This window comes from Vulpes lagopus, chromosome X, assembly GCF_018345385.1.
Source record: "Vulpes lagopus strain Blue_001 chromosome X, ASM1834538v1, whole genome shotgun sequence".
In the NCBI taxonomy this organism is placed as follows: domain Eukaryota; kingdom Metazoa; phylum Chordata; class Mammalia; order Carnivora; family Canidae; genus Vulpes; species Vulpes lagopus.
Window position 1 is genome coordinate 12989355 of NC_054848.1, and position 15590 is coordinate 13004944.

The following is a 15590-nucleotide window of genomic DNA, read 5'->3' on the forward strand; positions in this document are numbered from 1 at the left end:
ATCACTCTTCTCTGCCTTTTGCTTTTTTTTTTTTTTAAATGGAGAATATAGACTTAAAAGTAGAGAATATGTCATCTGGTTTTAGCAGATGAAACCATAGTTTCAGCTTTCTTCCCATCACCCTGCCCTTGGTTATTTTGACACAACCTCATGGTGTCCTACTATTCTGTTCATATATATTTGAGGGTGTACCCCAAAAAGATAAGGATTTTTTTTTAAAGCACAACCACAGTATGATTTTCACACCTAAAAAAGTTAACAGTAATTACTTAATGTTAAATATCGAGTCATTGTTCAATTTTCTGTAGTCCCCCCGCATGCCTTTTTTTTTTTTTTTAAGCTGTTTCAATCAAGGTCTAAATAAAGCCCATCTGTTTCACTGGTTGGTTGATCTTGAGTCTGTAACATAAAGATTTCCTCTTCGTTCTTTTTTTTCTTACAGAGTGTTTATTGAAGGAACGTTTTTATCTTAGAGAATAAATTTTTGTATTAGATTATAAAGCCCTCAATTTTCCCAAAATTATTCTTTTAGTTTTGTTTAATATGACAGTCTGGGGCAGCCTGGGTGGCTCAGCGGTTTAGCGCCACCTTCGGCCCAGGGCGTGATCCTGGAGACTCGGGATCGAGTCCCACATCTGGCTCCCTGCATGGAGCCTGCTTCTCCTCCTTCTGCCTGTGTCTCTGCCTCTCTCTCTCCCCTCTGTGTTTCTCATGAATAAATAAATAAATAAATTTTTTTTAAAAGTGACAATCTGCCACATCATAGATGTAGAAAATTTGAAAATTATGTATGTTTAAATCACATTGCATGTGAGTCTTGTTTTTTATTTAAATTCAATATATATATAGAATATATATATAATGTGTACATATAGTACACATTAGTTTCAGATGTAGTATTCAATAGTTTATCAGTTGCGTATAACACCCAGTGCTCCTCACATCACATGCTCAAAAATATGGAACACTTCACAAATGTGCATGTCATCCTTGTGCAGGGGCCATGCTCTGTTTCTCTGTATTGTTCCAATTTTAGTATATGTGCTGTCGAAGTGAGCACAAATCTTATTTTGGATGTTATCAAATGTTCTTTGGTCAGGAAGAGTTACTCTTTCTACATCTGAGAAGGGATGTTCTCATGACTTTATTGTACATAAATAACCACTGAACAATTTCATTTGGAAATTATAATGACGTTTTACCAAATCTCTAACACGTGCTGAGCACTGGGCACCTTACCCAGCATAACCACTGCACTGGCTTAGACCGCTCTGGATTAGAGCATGATTCCCCCCCACTCAGAGGGGGGCGCTGAGACTCAGCAAGGGGAATGGCTTCCCCAGGCCACACACTAGCCAGGATTTGACCTGGGGCCACTCCAACTGTCATGTGACAGCATGCTGCCTCCAACTGAGAAATTTGGGGAAATTTAAAGGGAAGAGAAAGATCCAGGAATTACTGCGTCTAGTCTGTGAGTTGAACAGTTTGATCTCCTCATCCATCTTTTTCTTGATACACTTTGAGTCTCATTTTCCATTGTAGGGCAGAAATAGGAAGTACAAGTATATGGCTGATGAGGCTCCTTGACAGCCCACCTCCAAAAGGGAGAAGGGGGTACAGGATAGTAGTGAGAAGGCTCCCTTACTGCAAATGTAGTGTAGGAGGGCTTGCAAGGTGAAGGAAAGCACACGCTTCCGCAAGCACGGGGACCCAGTGTCCTTGGCTGTGGTGGTATAAGCAGGAAAAGCAGTGTGTTAATAAGCAAAGTTTTGTAACTTGTGCTGTTTGCTCATCATTGTGTTCCTTTTTCATTAAGTGATGGAAGAAATTTTACTTCTCCCATAGCATATTGATAAAGTATTCAAACATAAGGAATTACAACAACAGCTTGTGGATGCCAAGCTTCAGCAGACGACACAGCTAATAAAAGAAGCTGATGAAAAACATCAAAGAGAGAGAGAGTTTGTAAGTTCTCTTTCTTAAAAAAAGAAATTTTTTTGTCAAAATTATAATCAAAGCCATTTTAAAACATTTAAACTTCTATTATTTAAACTTAATATAGTACCTGGGTCATGCTAACTGGTTTTTTGTTCTAGACTGAGAAGGGCATGTGTGTGTTAGAAAGTATTTTTTTTTGTTTTTGTTTTGTTTTGTTTTGTTTTGTTTTGTTTTTATACAGAAGATACACTGGAGAGATTAGACCAAGTTAGTGGAAAGATCTGCACTCATTTGACTTTTTTGTGGTTATTTCACTTCTTTTGTGTAATGGTCACCATGTTCAAGAACTATACCAATATTGAGCACATCACATTTGGCAGTTCAATTTAATATCAAGCTTACCAAACACTGGTCTCCTGTATACTGTTATATTTTGTTCCAAACAAATAACTTGAAACTAGGGAAACTATTTGTCTACTTACTCTGGTATAATTTTCTGATAAAATTTTAACAGAATTCTCTATGCCTAATCACTCAGCATCGTTCCCAGAGTGTATGTTCAGACTATATTGCCTGTCAGTAATTGTGAATACAGTGGAATCTCATTGGGTATGTATATTTAACATCTGCAAATTCAGCTTTATGTACTTAACCAAAAAAAAGAAAAGTGAGAAGTGATTATGGCAATGAGGACTATTCATCCAGCTTTCACTCAAGTAGCGTAGGCCTTGAGGAGAGCCTGGTATGAAGACTCTGTGAGTGGCCCTCATGCTGTGAACTTACCATGTTGAGTGTGAGTCTAGGCTTAAAAGAGACCTATTTTTCATACAGCACAATCCTTCTGCGAGAACTGCTAAGTATCCTGTGCGTAATTGAAGAAACAGATGTTCTTTCCAAAGTGGGAGTATAAGTTTCATACAGTCACACACATGTACATAGATTGCATGTATACACTTTGTAGTTGGTATAATGATTTTTTAAGGCTTATTTGGACTATGTGTGACATTTTACTTCAGAGACTGAATTTCAGCAGTTGCTTATTACTATGCAATTTTACTATATAATTTTCTTAAAAACCCAGTGTATAAAAGCTTTCATCCACTTCTCCCTTTCTTTTTAAGAAGTGATCAGAAACTGGTCTCTGATTTCATTGCCTTGCTCTGTATCCTTTCACTCTGCCTCATCTTGACTCTGAAGGAGTAGAGTGGCTTTCTAAGTCACCTAGATGATGTCAAGATTCCTAGTCACGTTTTCTGCTAATACCAGACTTCTAATTATTTTCACCTGAAACATAACAATTTAACCCCGAGTTTTGTAAACCTATTCTTAGGTCTCCAGGGTACTCTTTCTAAGCAGTAAAAGATTATTCCAACATTTCTGAGTGTTAACAAGTGGAACAGATTGAAGATAATAAGTAATGAACAATTGATACAACTGAAAGTTTTATCTATAGACTTGTAGTTCTTGCTAAAATAATGAGTGGAAGGATTAAGCCTAAGTCTCTCTCTGGTCATCTGACATAGTCATATTTGTAATTACTATTAGTATTTTGCCAGAATGTTTCTGTTTTCTAGTTATTAAAAGAAGCAACAGAATCGAGGCACAAATATGAACAAATGAAACAGCAAGAAGTACAACTAAAACAGCAGGTAACTTGACAGCAGGGGATAGTAGCATTTGTTATTAAAAAAACAACAGCAACTATGGCTCATTTGATATATACCTTAAATCTTCTCTAAGATGCTTGTGCTTGTTCCCAGCCAGAACTGAGAGTAGATCATGTGTCCCTCTTGGAATTTCCCTCTTAGTTTAGGGTGACCAGCTTATTCTGATTTGCCCAGGACTTTCCTGGTTTTAGCACTGAGTCCCGTGCCCCAGGAAACACTTAGGTCTCAGGCAGACTGGGACGGTTGGTGATGTTGTCTGCAGTGTCCCCTTTCCAATATCCCAGGTATTTCCTCCCTTTCTCAGTCTCTTTCCACGTGTGTCCATTAATTTCCAACTAAAGAAAAACAAATCTTAAGATTATAGCTCTTTTGTATTAAGTTGAATTATATGAAATTGCTGATATTCCTTTGACCTACTAAAATGGCAGTTTCATACAGTTGAACTTAAAATCTTCAGAATTTTGTGCTGTGAGCACATAACCTACTTTAGAGACTGCCTATTAACTGCCATACAGTTCTAGTCTCAGAGCTGTGGAAATGGTGATTTTAATGGCGGCTCTCCCTACTTTTTCTTTTCTAAGTATATGATACATTATTGTTAAGTATAGTCACTGTGCTGTACATTAGATTCTCCAAACTTACTCTTTTTATAACTGAAAACTTGTACCCTGTGACCATCATCTTCAGATTTCCCCCTCTCATCAGCCCCTGACAACCACCATTCCACTTGCTGTTTCTAGGGGTTTGGCTTATTTTTAGATTCCATATATAAGTGAGATCATACAGTGTCTGTTCTCTGGCTTATTTCACTTAGCATAATCCCTTAAAGGTCCATCCTGTCACAAATGGCAAGATTTCTTTTTTTCTTTTTTAATGGCTAATACTCCATTGTGTGTGTGTGTGTGTGTGTGTGTGTGTGTGTGTGTGTGTGTGTGTATCACAGTTTCTTTATCCATTCATCTGTTAGTAAGCACTTAGGTTGTTTCCGTATCTTGGCTGTTTTGGATATTGCTGGCAATGAACACAGAAGTGTTCATATATATCTCTTTCAGATAGTGATTCTATCTCCTTCAGCTGTATAGCCAGAAGTAGGATTCCTAGATTACACAGTAGTTCTATTTTTATTTATTCATTTATTTATTTTAAAGATTTTATTCATTCATGAGAGACACACAGAGAGACCCAGGCAGAGGGAGAAGCAGGCTCCAATACAGGGAGCCCGACGTGGGACTCGATCCCAGGTCTCCAGGACCACACCCTGGGCTGAAGGTGGCGCTAAACCGCTGAGCCACCTGGGCTGCCCCAGTAGTTCTATTTTTAATTTTGAGAAACCTCCATATTGGTTTTCATAGTAGCTGTGCCAACTTACCTTCCCACCAACAGTGCGTAAGAGTTCCCTTTTCTCCACACCCTTGTCAGTATTTGTCATCTCTTGTCTATTTTATGATAGCCATCCTAACAGGTGTGAGACGACATCTCATTGTGGTTTTGATTTGCATTTCCCTGATGAGTAGTGGTATTGAGCACCTTTCATGTTCCTGTGGGCCATTTGTATGTCTTTGGAAAAATGTTAATTCAAGTCTTCTGTCCATTTTTTAATTGGATTATATTTGTTTTTTTGCTATTGCATGAATTCCTCATATGTTTTGTATATTAATCCCTTATCAGATGTGTGGTTTGCGGTTATTTTTACCTATTCCATGGGTTGCCTTTTCATTTTCTTGATTCTTTTGCTCTGCAGGAGCTTTTTAGTTCAGTGTAGTCCCACTTGTTGAGTTCTGCTTGTGTTGCTGGTGTTTTTGGTATCATAGCCAAAATTTCTGAGACCATTTTCAAGTTTTTTACTTATGTTTTCTTCCAGGAGTTTTATGGTTTCAGGTCTTATGTTTAAGTCTTTAATTTTTGCGAATAGTATTAAGACAGGCATCCAGTCTTCCAATGTCATTTATTGAAGAGACTATCCTTTCATTATTGAGTATTCTTGGCTCCCTTCAAATATTGGTTGACCCTATTGTATGGGTTTATTTCTGGGCTCTCAACTCTGTTCCTTTGGTCTGTGTCTGATTTTATGCTGGTAGCATACTGTTTTGATTGCTTTAGCTTTGTGGTATAGTTTGAAGTCAGGGAACATGGTGCCTCCATCCAGATTTGTCCTTTCTCAAGATTGCTTTGGCTATCCCAGCTCTTTTGTGGTTCCATTCAAATTTTAGGATTTTTTTTTCTATTTCTGTAAAAGTACCATTGGGGTTTTGATAAGGATTAAATATAGATGGCTTTGGGTAGTGTGGACATTTTAATAATATTAACTTCTGATCCATGAACACAAGATATCTTCCACTTTGTATTCAAATTTTTTCATCAGTGTCTTAGTTTTCAGTGAGTAGATTAATTTATATCCTTGGTTAAATTTATTTCTAAGTATTTTATTCTGAGCTATTGTAAATAGGGTTTTTTAAATTTCTTTTTAAGATATTTTGTTAGTGTATAGAAATGAGACTGATTTCTGTTCTGTATGCCGGTTTCACATTTTGAAACTTTAGTAAATTTTTTTGGTGGAGTCTTCAAGATTTTCTATATATAAGATCATGTCACCAGCAGACATTACAGTTTTATTTTTTTCCTTTCTGATCTGGATGCCTTTTATTTTTCTTGCTTAATTGTTCTGGCTAGGAATTCCGTGTTAAATTGAAGTGGTGAGGGTGGGAATCCTTGCCTTGTTCTGATCATAGAAGGAAAGCTTTAAAACTTTCACTGTTGAGTACAATGTTAGCTGTGGGTCTATCATGTATGGCCTTTATTACGTTGAAGTATGCTCCTATACCCAGTTTGTTGAGTATTTATATCGTGAATGGATGTTGTATTTTGTCAAATGCATTTTCTGTACTTTATTGAGATAATCTCATGATATTTCTCCTTCATTAATGTAGAATGTCACATTTATTGCTTTGTGTATGTTGAATGATCCTTGCATCATCACAGGGATGATGTTAATGTGCAATTGAAATTGGTTTGCTAGTATTTTGGTTTTTTGCAACTATATTCATCAGGGATGTTGGCCTATAGTTTTCTTCTGGCATCCTTATCAGGCTTTGATACCAGAGTGAAGGCTGACCTTACATAGAATGAGTTGAGGAGGTCCTTTCTCTTCAGTTTTTCGGAAGACTTTAAGAAGAATTGGCATTCGTTCTTTATGTGTTTGGCCGAATTCATCCGTGAGACCATCTGGACCGAGGCTTTTCTTTGTTGCTTCCTTGCTTTTCAACCCAAACTCCTTTTGAGTTTGTTTAATGCAGTCTTTCTCGGTGTTTGTCTTATGTGGAGTAAGGGTAGCAGAGGCTGCCTCCCCACTCAAAGAAAAAGTACAGGAAAGACTTCCTGTATCTTTATGGACAAGTAAAGTTGAGTGTTTACCTATAGATAGTTCACCCTTTTCCAAGTAACTAGATACGTTCTGTTGAAAAAATATTATTCATTTTAAGTTTATTATGTAATTAATGTATACTTAATGTACGGTCTCTAAAATGCAGATACATGGAGACTGGTCTGAATCTTTTGGGCATGTTTTACGATGTGGTGATGCTCTTTTCCTATAGCTGACCTAACCTAGAGTGAAAATTCAAGAAGTCTTTAGAACTTTCCACTGTACCTTAGGATTATGCTAGATTGATCCTAGGGAATGTGAACCCCTTATTAGCTCTATAAACTCAGTTGTCCATATAAATGGAGAAGAGTATTAATGTGGGAAAGGCATATAAAGTCTATTTATATACAGCTTTGGAAGATAGACTTTAATGTGGGAGTCATTGCTAAGTCCAGTGCAAAGCACCAGAGGATCCTTCTATGAAGCTCCCAGGCAGCTGATTCTGTTGGACTGTTACCGTTGCAACTTCTGTTGTCTGTGATCTCTGTTACCCTGAGTTGTGTTAATCTGATTAGTTTATTTCCTTTGCTGTCACAACTTTCTTTTCCTAGTCCCTAAATGTGGCTCTCGTCAAAAGTTGGTCTCATTCTATGCTCTTACCATGTCCGTTTCCAGCATTTGTTGAGGACAGAGTCGAATTGGTGTTGGTTGACCCAGTGTTCTGTAAGGCAGGCATGTAAATCCAGGTGTGATGGTAGTTCCCACTTACTAACTACCCACTGTGGGGCCAGCCTTGAGCTCTCAGATGGGACAGTCTACCTGGATATTCCATCTTCAAGAAAAAAAGCTATCAACATGCATTTAAAGCTTTTAATATTCTACAACACACCAGGGTTATTATTAAGGTTATTATAAGCAGGATAATTTCCAATATTTGAACTTTAGAGCCATGGTCCCCAAGACCCAAACCAATCAAAAGGACCTCATCCCACTGAATTCTTTCTCCCCTGCCACCAAGCCAGTGCTTTGTCTTCTGTTTCCTTTGTTAAGGAAAGAGCTATCCTTGGTATCAAGCTAAGAACTGTACAGGTGGTATTCTAAAAGAAAGTTCTTTTTCCACGGACAAGTTTTCAAATATAAGGAGAGAGAGGGTAGTTCATGAAGGATTAGTTATATGAAATTTGTAATTATACCAACTACATCCTTTAGTTTTTATTATAATTGGTGGATTAGAGATAGTAAATATTTGTACATTTTTAGTATTTACATCTGAAGATGTTTAAGTTGCAGTGAATTTCAGTGGGTTATAGAACTTCAGCTGTCTCTGTCTAGTAGCCAGGGGCTGGGTGCGTGTTTATTTCTGTCACTTGTAATAAGTAACTAATGTGTAACCAACCATATTATGTCCTTTTAGAAAGTCTTTTGGAATTTTTAAATTGTTTACCTAGAACTCAGAATATTTCATACTTTTTTCTTCTGTAGCTTTCTCTTTATATGGATAAGTTTGAAGAATTCCAGACTACGATGGCAAAAAGCAACGAACTGTTTACAACCTTCCGGCAGGAAATGGAAAAGGTATTTTTGCATATTTTTAGTAGAATATTACCTAAAAGGGAATTTATATAAGAAGCTGTTTTAAGCATGATCACTACCTGGATGAGTTGACGTTGTTACAAGTAGTCTTCATTTCCTCTTTTCTGATCCTCCAGTGGCATCCCATTTTGTCATTTTGCCCTTGGTGTGCCCCATATAGCTAGTAATCTCTATGCTCTTAAATACTATCTTTAATAAAGTGAATTCCTCTATTAAATAGTTTGTTACACACAAAGTGGTTTCTTTTTTGTTGTGTTTTTTGTTTTATTCACTCATGTGACACCCCACCCCCTCTTTCACAGAGCTCTGTGATTTTGGAGATTAAAGACATCCAAGCCCAGAACAGTAATTGTATATATATGTAATTGAATATGGTACTTATATTTTACATATCTGTAATGAACCAAAATATGTCTGTGCTTCCTTTTTTTTTAAGATTTTATTTATTTATTTTTTAAGATTTTATTTATTTATTCATGATAGACACAGAGAGGGGTAGGGGCAGAGACACAGGCAGAGGGAGAAGCAGGCTCCATGCAGGGAGCCCGATGTGAGACTTGATCCTGGAACCCCAGGATCACGCCTGGGCCAAAGGCAGGCGCTAAACCGCTGAGCCACCCAGGGATCCCCTAAGATTTTATTTTTAAGTAATCTCCACACCTAACATTGGGTTCAGACTCACAACCCCGAGATCAAGAGTCACATACTCTGCACCTGTGCCAGCCAGGTGTCCTGGTGTTTATACATTTTTAGCTTTTTTCTTTTAGCTGTACTCCCACTGAATTTTTTCTCCTTCAACCATACACATTCTTTCTTTGGCTTCTGCTTAATTTTCCTGCCTACATTAAGGAAAGCGATATCCTTGATACCAAGCGGAGAACCAGAATATTTCCATACATATCCATCTGTCTGTCCATCCATGCATTCATCCTTATTTTATGTGGCACGTTCCCCTTCAAATGGAGCTTTATAAAATGGTGGTGGGTTGGGGAGAAGTACAGCCTGGCACTTTGGAAGCATTCAGTAGATGACTAGATCTTCTATAGTGGCTGGGAGTGTGTGCTCTGGGTAATGTCCCAATTACATCATATAATGTGTGACTGTGGGCAAGTGTTTAACCTTTCTGGGTCTTACTCATTAAAAATGACAAAAATACCTACCCTCCATAAAGTGGAGTATTTCAGACGGTGCTTTGGCCATGTTTAAGTGCTCAAATTACCACCTTCAGGTTTAGACTCAGTAGTCTGGAGAATTTGGTGAGGTGCGTCTTCGTTCTGCCCGAAGAGTCCTTCGAGGGCCACTCTTCTACACAGCAAGTGCCATAGCCGGCCAGTGCTCACCATGGGGGCCGGACGGAGCTGGAGTCATGCGCTTCGCTCGCTATCCTCTCTGCTCGTGGCTTAGCACCAAACCCAGGTCTTCATGAGTTCTTCCCATGGCCTTTGTCACACCCTGCCTTGTGTTACAGTTTTGTGGGTGATGACCCACTCAGCACAGGGTTGTATCCTGGTGTCCCTTATAACAGCACCTGGCTCAGTGCCCCACCTGGAATCAGAGCTGGGGCACAGTCAACGGTGCATGAAGGAATCTTGAAAATGGGGCTCAGTGACAGGCACAGATAAGTCTCACTGTGATTTCTGAAAACTGGGTTCTTGAAGTCTAGGTTTAAGAATGTTCCCCTTATTGGGGGCATGTTTTATCTTAGCCAAACCTGAAGTCAGCCTTGTGAGTGCTGAGAATGCCCAAAGCTGATGATACACTACGGTCTCTTTCTTGCTCACTGGAGTGTTACCAAAGTGACACTGCCTATAGTCCTGAAACTGATGTGGTCTTGGAGGTTTGTGGGAAATCACCAATTCTGAGTCTTTGGGAGAGCTGGAAGCCCCGATCCTTCCAAGAACCAGATGAATTTGTTTAATGACTAGGAAACTGACACGGACAGGTTTTTGGTACAGCCTGGGGAAGGAGGTCCCTTCTTGTTAACCACAGCTGGGAGGAAAGACGCACTCCAGCCTAAGCTAGAGTTCAGTGTGGTGTCTGACCCCTTCCTCCATGTGCTCCTGCCTCTGAAATTGAGATCAGACTCGTTTTTCTCATAATTTGAAACCCCTACCTTGGTTCCTGCTGCTGCCACCATAGGAGCTTCTGAGATCAGCTCTAGCACCGATGGACAGGCACAGCTGTCAGCTGGACGAGGCGGGTGCCACAATGGGGGTGGGGTAGAGCAAGGTTTTGTGGTGGGACAGGGGGTAGAGCTAAGAAATGGAACTTCGAATTTACATTTGCAATTGTGTTGATTGACAGATGACAAAGAAAATTAAAAAACTGGAAAAAGAAACAATAATCTGGCGTACCAAATGGGAAAACAATAACAAAGCACTTCTGCAAATGGCTGAAGAGGTGAGGAGGTTTCCCATGGTTAAGGTGTGTGTGTTGTCATGGGGACTCGTGAAGCTCAGGCACCTAACAGGGCAGGGGGCACGTGGTGTCCCCATCGCTGTAGTTGAGGGCTCTGGCCAGAGCCGGGGCTGGGAGGACGGCTCTCTGGAACCTGCAGCTGTCTTTGAGGCTTGCAGGTGGGGGGCCTGAGTGAGGTACCAGGTTCCCGCCGCGCAGCTGAGGAGTGCGGCCTTCTGTCGCAGATAGCCACAGCACGGAGATTTTGCTTTCCTCTACAGCAGTGGCTTCTCAGGCTGGGGCTTGCATCACGCTCGAGCTTGGAAAGACCCAGATGGCTCGGTTTCACCAACTGTGACTGGTTCTGGGGTGGGGCTGCAGAATCTGCCTTTCTCACAAGCGTGCGGCGGCGGCGGCTGCAGTGCCCACCTCCAGAAGCCTGAGCACACTGCCCAGTGCCGGCTGCGGACAACTCCTCGGTGCCTTTCCTTTTGCCTTGACTGAGTCTTCAAAAGAAGCAGCGAAATGTTTTTAACCCGCTGAAATGTATCGTTTGCAAACACAAAATCTCCTCTTGAATCTTGTTATCTAAAAATTGGTAGAACAAGAGAAATCTATGTAGAAAAGAATCCTTTCCTCTTTAATCAGGCCCTTACTTTTTTCATCTTTAGCTTTGTGAGGAGTATCTTGAATTTCCTTTATAGTTGACCAATACCGAATGTTTCTAAAAGTGGGTTTTGGTCATTTTGTTACCCTAGGACAGTATTAGCTGTTAAATATCACCTGGTACAGGTAGATCAGATCGGTATGCAGCGAAGCTAGCCACATGGTTAGGTGGTGGTGCGGAAAGGCGGCGCGCTCCGGGGACTAAAACACTTTTAAACGTGGCTTAGGTTGGTTCATTTTTTTTGTATCCTGTAAACTGATTGGTATTCACTGAGGTTACATAAATCCGCTTTTTTCCTTACAGAAAACTGTCCGTGATAAAGAGTACAAGGCCTTTCAAATAAAACTGGACCGGTTAGAGAAGCTGTGCAGGGCTCTTCAGACCGAGAGGAACGAGCTCAACGAGAAGGTGGAAGTCTTGAAGGAGCAGGTCTCCGGGAGAGCTGCGGGCGAAGACCCGGCGCTGCCTGGGACACAGCCCTGCACTGGCCTGGCGGCCCCCAGGGAGCTGAACACTGCTTCCAGAAGCGCCCCTGGAGGCCCCCTGGAGGCTGCACCCAAGGCCGCGAAGGAGAAAACGGCCATGTCTGCGGGCGCGGGGCCAGGTATCGAGTCCGTTGACTGAAAGGAAGTATGATCACTGTATCGAGAGCTCTATTTTGTGTATAACTTTCTGTTAGTAGTAACTATTGGTTTTGTGGTGAAAATTTTCTTACTTTTTCTACCATATCTGTATTTTCTTAGAACTACTGGACTTATGTGGTACAGGAGGCTGCTTAGCAGTTTTGAATAGTTTTCCTCTATACATTTTCCTCAGCCGTGTTGCACATCTGCCTCATTTCCCTTCATTGGAATGCATGTGACCATCGCCTTGTCCTAGCTTCCCTGTTCCCTGCACAGAACTATTCAGATTTCACTGGAGACAGGGCCGATCATCACAAGGGAACTTTGTTCTGATAATGGTTCCTTGATGTGAAAACAATATTGATTCAAACATGGCCCCCCCCCCAATTAATAATACTAAAAAAAAAAATAATCTGATTAGTTTTGTCTCCTAGCCCATTTAAATGCTTAAGTAAAAATAAAGTTGGGTTGGGTCAGAATTAAGTACAGCATCCTTGATCCAAATTAGCTTTTTGGTAATACTTCTATCACTTGACAAATTGACATGGCTGCAAGCCTCAAATACTCAAAGTTTTGGCAGATTAAGTACATAAAGCTGTCACTTTTAAAGTCGCATATACAGGCAATTCATTGGACAAACAAAACAAGGTAATGTTTATGTGACTACTACTGCTTTGGATTCAGGTTAGAACCAAAACCCGTTTGAACTTGGACCCCAGATGGTCACCCTGGAGTATGGTGGTATGTTGGCTTTCAGGTTGGGATTTGGGTAGGCGTCCTCCCCTTCTACAGAAGGCAGCGTCAGGAGTTGTCATTTGAAGACAAGGAGGGTGAGGTTGGTGTATTGCTCTCATTAAGCAGAAGTCCCTCTGCTACCTTGATGCCTTCTGGCTACTTGAAATTTGGTGATCAACTATTTTTGCAAATCCCGATGGCAAAGCTCTCCAGGTTTTTTTACTTTTTTTTTTTTTTTTTTAATTTATTTATTCATGAGAGAGAGAGACAGGCAGAGGGAGAAGCAGGCTCCAGGCAGGGAGCCCGACGCAGGACTCGATCCCGGGTCTCCAGGATCACGCCCTGGGCCGGAGGCGGTGCTAAACCGCTGAGCCACCAGGGCTGCCCTCTCCAGGTTTTTTTAAAAGGGAATTTTAATTGTGGATCATGTTAACCACAACGGGTTTTATTTCCAAAACAAAGACTGGAACCCACACTATTAACTGTGGGAAGACTTGGCAGAGTCTTAAGTAGTCTGGATCTATTACTTACGCTTTTGGTCTGGTTCTCACCCCTTTTCTTAGTTACGGTCCTTTTAAGAAAAAAGCCAGTATTATTATCAAGGTCTCTCTACTTGGACTGGGGGAACTTTCCATATGAAGCATGTCACTTCTGAATTAGTTCCTTAACTTTCCTATGTTCTTATGATGTTTATGTTGAATATGGCTGAGTTACGCAAATGATAAGTCAGGTTACACCATGCAAGTTTGGACTTTTGCATTGAAATACTTTACCACAATTGATACTAGCACATTTCATGGAGCAAAACTATCAAACTGAGACTGCAATTGCTCACTGGGCCGAATTGAGTCCGTTCTGTCCAGTTAACAAGGGTTTTCTCTTTAAAGCGGTCTTGTAAAGTCCTGTCGTATTCATGGTCTAAAGTGGGTTGAAAGAATTGAAAGTTGTCTGATAAGCTTCCGCCATTGGTCATAGGAATCAAGGGGCCAGACGGTAGAGGAAAAGAAAACCACAGAGCAGGTTCTCTCATTACTGTCAAAATGAGTCGGAAGCAAAAACAATCCCCTCCTCCAACGGCCTCGTATAAATATTCCTTTCTGCTACTAGATGATATGTTGGACTCATTTCCCCTAGAGGAAACGAAGGTATATATCAGAAATATAATCAACTTTTAAATTAGTACTAATCATGTTTCACAAGAACTCTGCTGGATGTACAGCTCTTACTGTTAAAGCCATTCGTGTAGCCCACCACGTTTCTTTGTGGTGCTTGTCCTGTGTGGAAGATGTAAATCTTGGACCTGTTGCATATTTTCAAGGGCTTTCTAAGCAATGTGATTAACAGTCCTTGGCCTGCTGCTTTTGGCTTACTATGTATTTTGTAGCTAGATGCGATCATGGTATTTAAAGGAGCTCGATTCTGTTTGGGATGCATGAGGTGTCCCTTCAGAATCTTTCCTCCCATTACCCTGTGAATAAAAACAAATGGGCCCTTCTGCAGACACCCCCCTGAAGCAATCACCTCACCAGCCCAGTGTTGTGGCTTTGTAGCACGCCCTGTATCCACCGTATTCTAGAACACTGTAATGCTGTTAGGCTGGTCCAGAAAAGGTTTAAATGTCCCATTCACTTCGACTGCATTTGTTGCACCATCATGGAATCTTGCTGTGTATTATTTATAGTGGCGGTAGACTCCAAGGAGTAGAGAACACTTGGGTCTTGGATCATGGACCATTTCATCCTCAGACTTGTTAGGAGTACATTTCTTGGTCTTGAGACCAGCGTTTTTTAGTTATGTATGCAACTGCCTTTATTACACCTGGTTATCACAATTCAATTCTCAGGTGTTGCAGAAAAATCTACCTCTTTCAGACTGTAGATGGAAATAACTGTGAAAAACAAATGATGCAGAGATCTTCTAGTTTGTGCTAAACACACGGCTTTATTTTTACAGCCCACGTCTTTCATGAGGATACGAATTGTTCAGAGGCAGTCTTGTTTTGCTTTTCAAAGACATTTTGTAGAGATTTTTCACTAATGTGAATCTGATTTTATCTACTCGATTCTGTATAGATTAAGTAAATATGTATGATAAATTTAACCGCTTCTGTGTATTTTGTTGCCCGTGTGACCGTAACTGTGTATAACAACTGCAAGGACAGCTGTAGGTGGCTGGTTTCTCGGGCCTTAGAGAAAGGATGGAGCACCCGCTTACCCTGGGACTGGGTAGCAGAAGACTCATTTGGTGTGTCTAGACTCCTGTGCATACCTTTTTTCTGCCTTTAGAAAAAAAAATTCTATAGTTTACCTGCTGGCAAACTTCAAAGACTATACTTTTGCATTTCCACAAGTCTTGGCTGCCCCTATGTGTATTAGCATGAGGTATGTAGAGAGGCATACAGGGCACGATCTAATTCGAAGATGCACAAAGCACATACAAAGTGAGGGGAATTTTTGATCCTCTAAACAGTTTTTTTTTTTTTTTAAGATTTTATGTATTTATTCATGAGAGAGAGGGAGAAGCAGGCTCCATGCAGGGAGCCCGACATGGGACTCGATCCTGGGTCTCCAGGATTACACCTTGAGTCAAAGGCAGACACCCAGGCATCC

The 15590-nt window shown here is 40.5% G+C and overlaps 1 protein-coding gene and 1 non-coding gene across 4 annotated transcripts in view; one reads left to right on the forward strand and one right to left on the reverse strand.

Annotated features, from left to right (window-relative positions):
• The window catches only part of TXLNG (taxilin gamma), a 55023-nt gene extending 39636 nt beyond the window's left edge, over window positions 1-15387 (forward strand). For 2 of the 3 annotated variants that reach the window (XM_041741156.1, XM_041741158.1), the window contains exons 6-10: window positions 1846-1965; window positions 3513-3587; window positions 8449-8541; window positions 10864-10959; window positions 11927-15387. In XM_041741156.1, the coding sequence (XP_041597090.1) occupies window positions 1846-1965; window positions 3513-3587; window positions 8449-8541; window positions 10864-10959; window positions 11927-12247 (705 nt within the window). In that variant the 3' untranslated portion in view covers window positions 12248-15387. The remainder of the gene's footprint in view (window positions 1-1845; window positions 1966-3512; window positions 3588-8448; window positions 8542-10863; window positions 10960-11926) is intronic. The other variant, XM_041741157.1, reaches the window with a different exon arrangement.
• LOC121483633 lies at window positions 954-1060 on the reverse strand. The gene has a single exon (XR_005985764.1). It is a non-coding gene; the product is annotated as a U6 spliceosomal RNA (small nuclear RNA).
• Window positions 15388-15590: the final 203 nt, after the last annotated feature.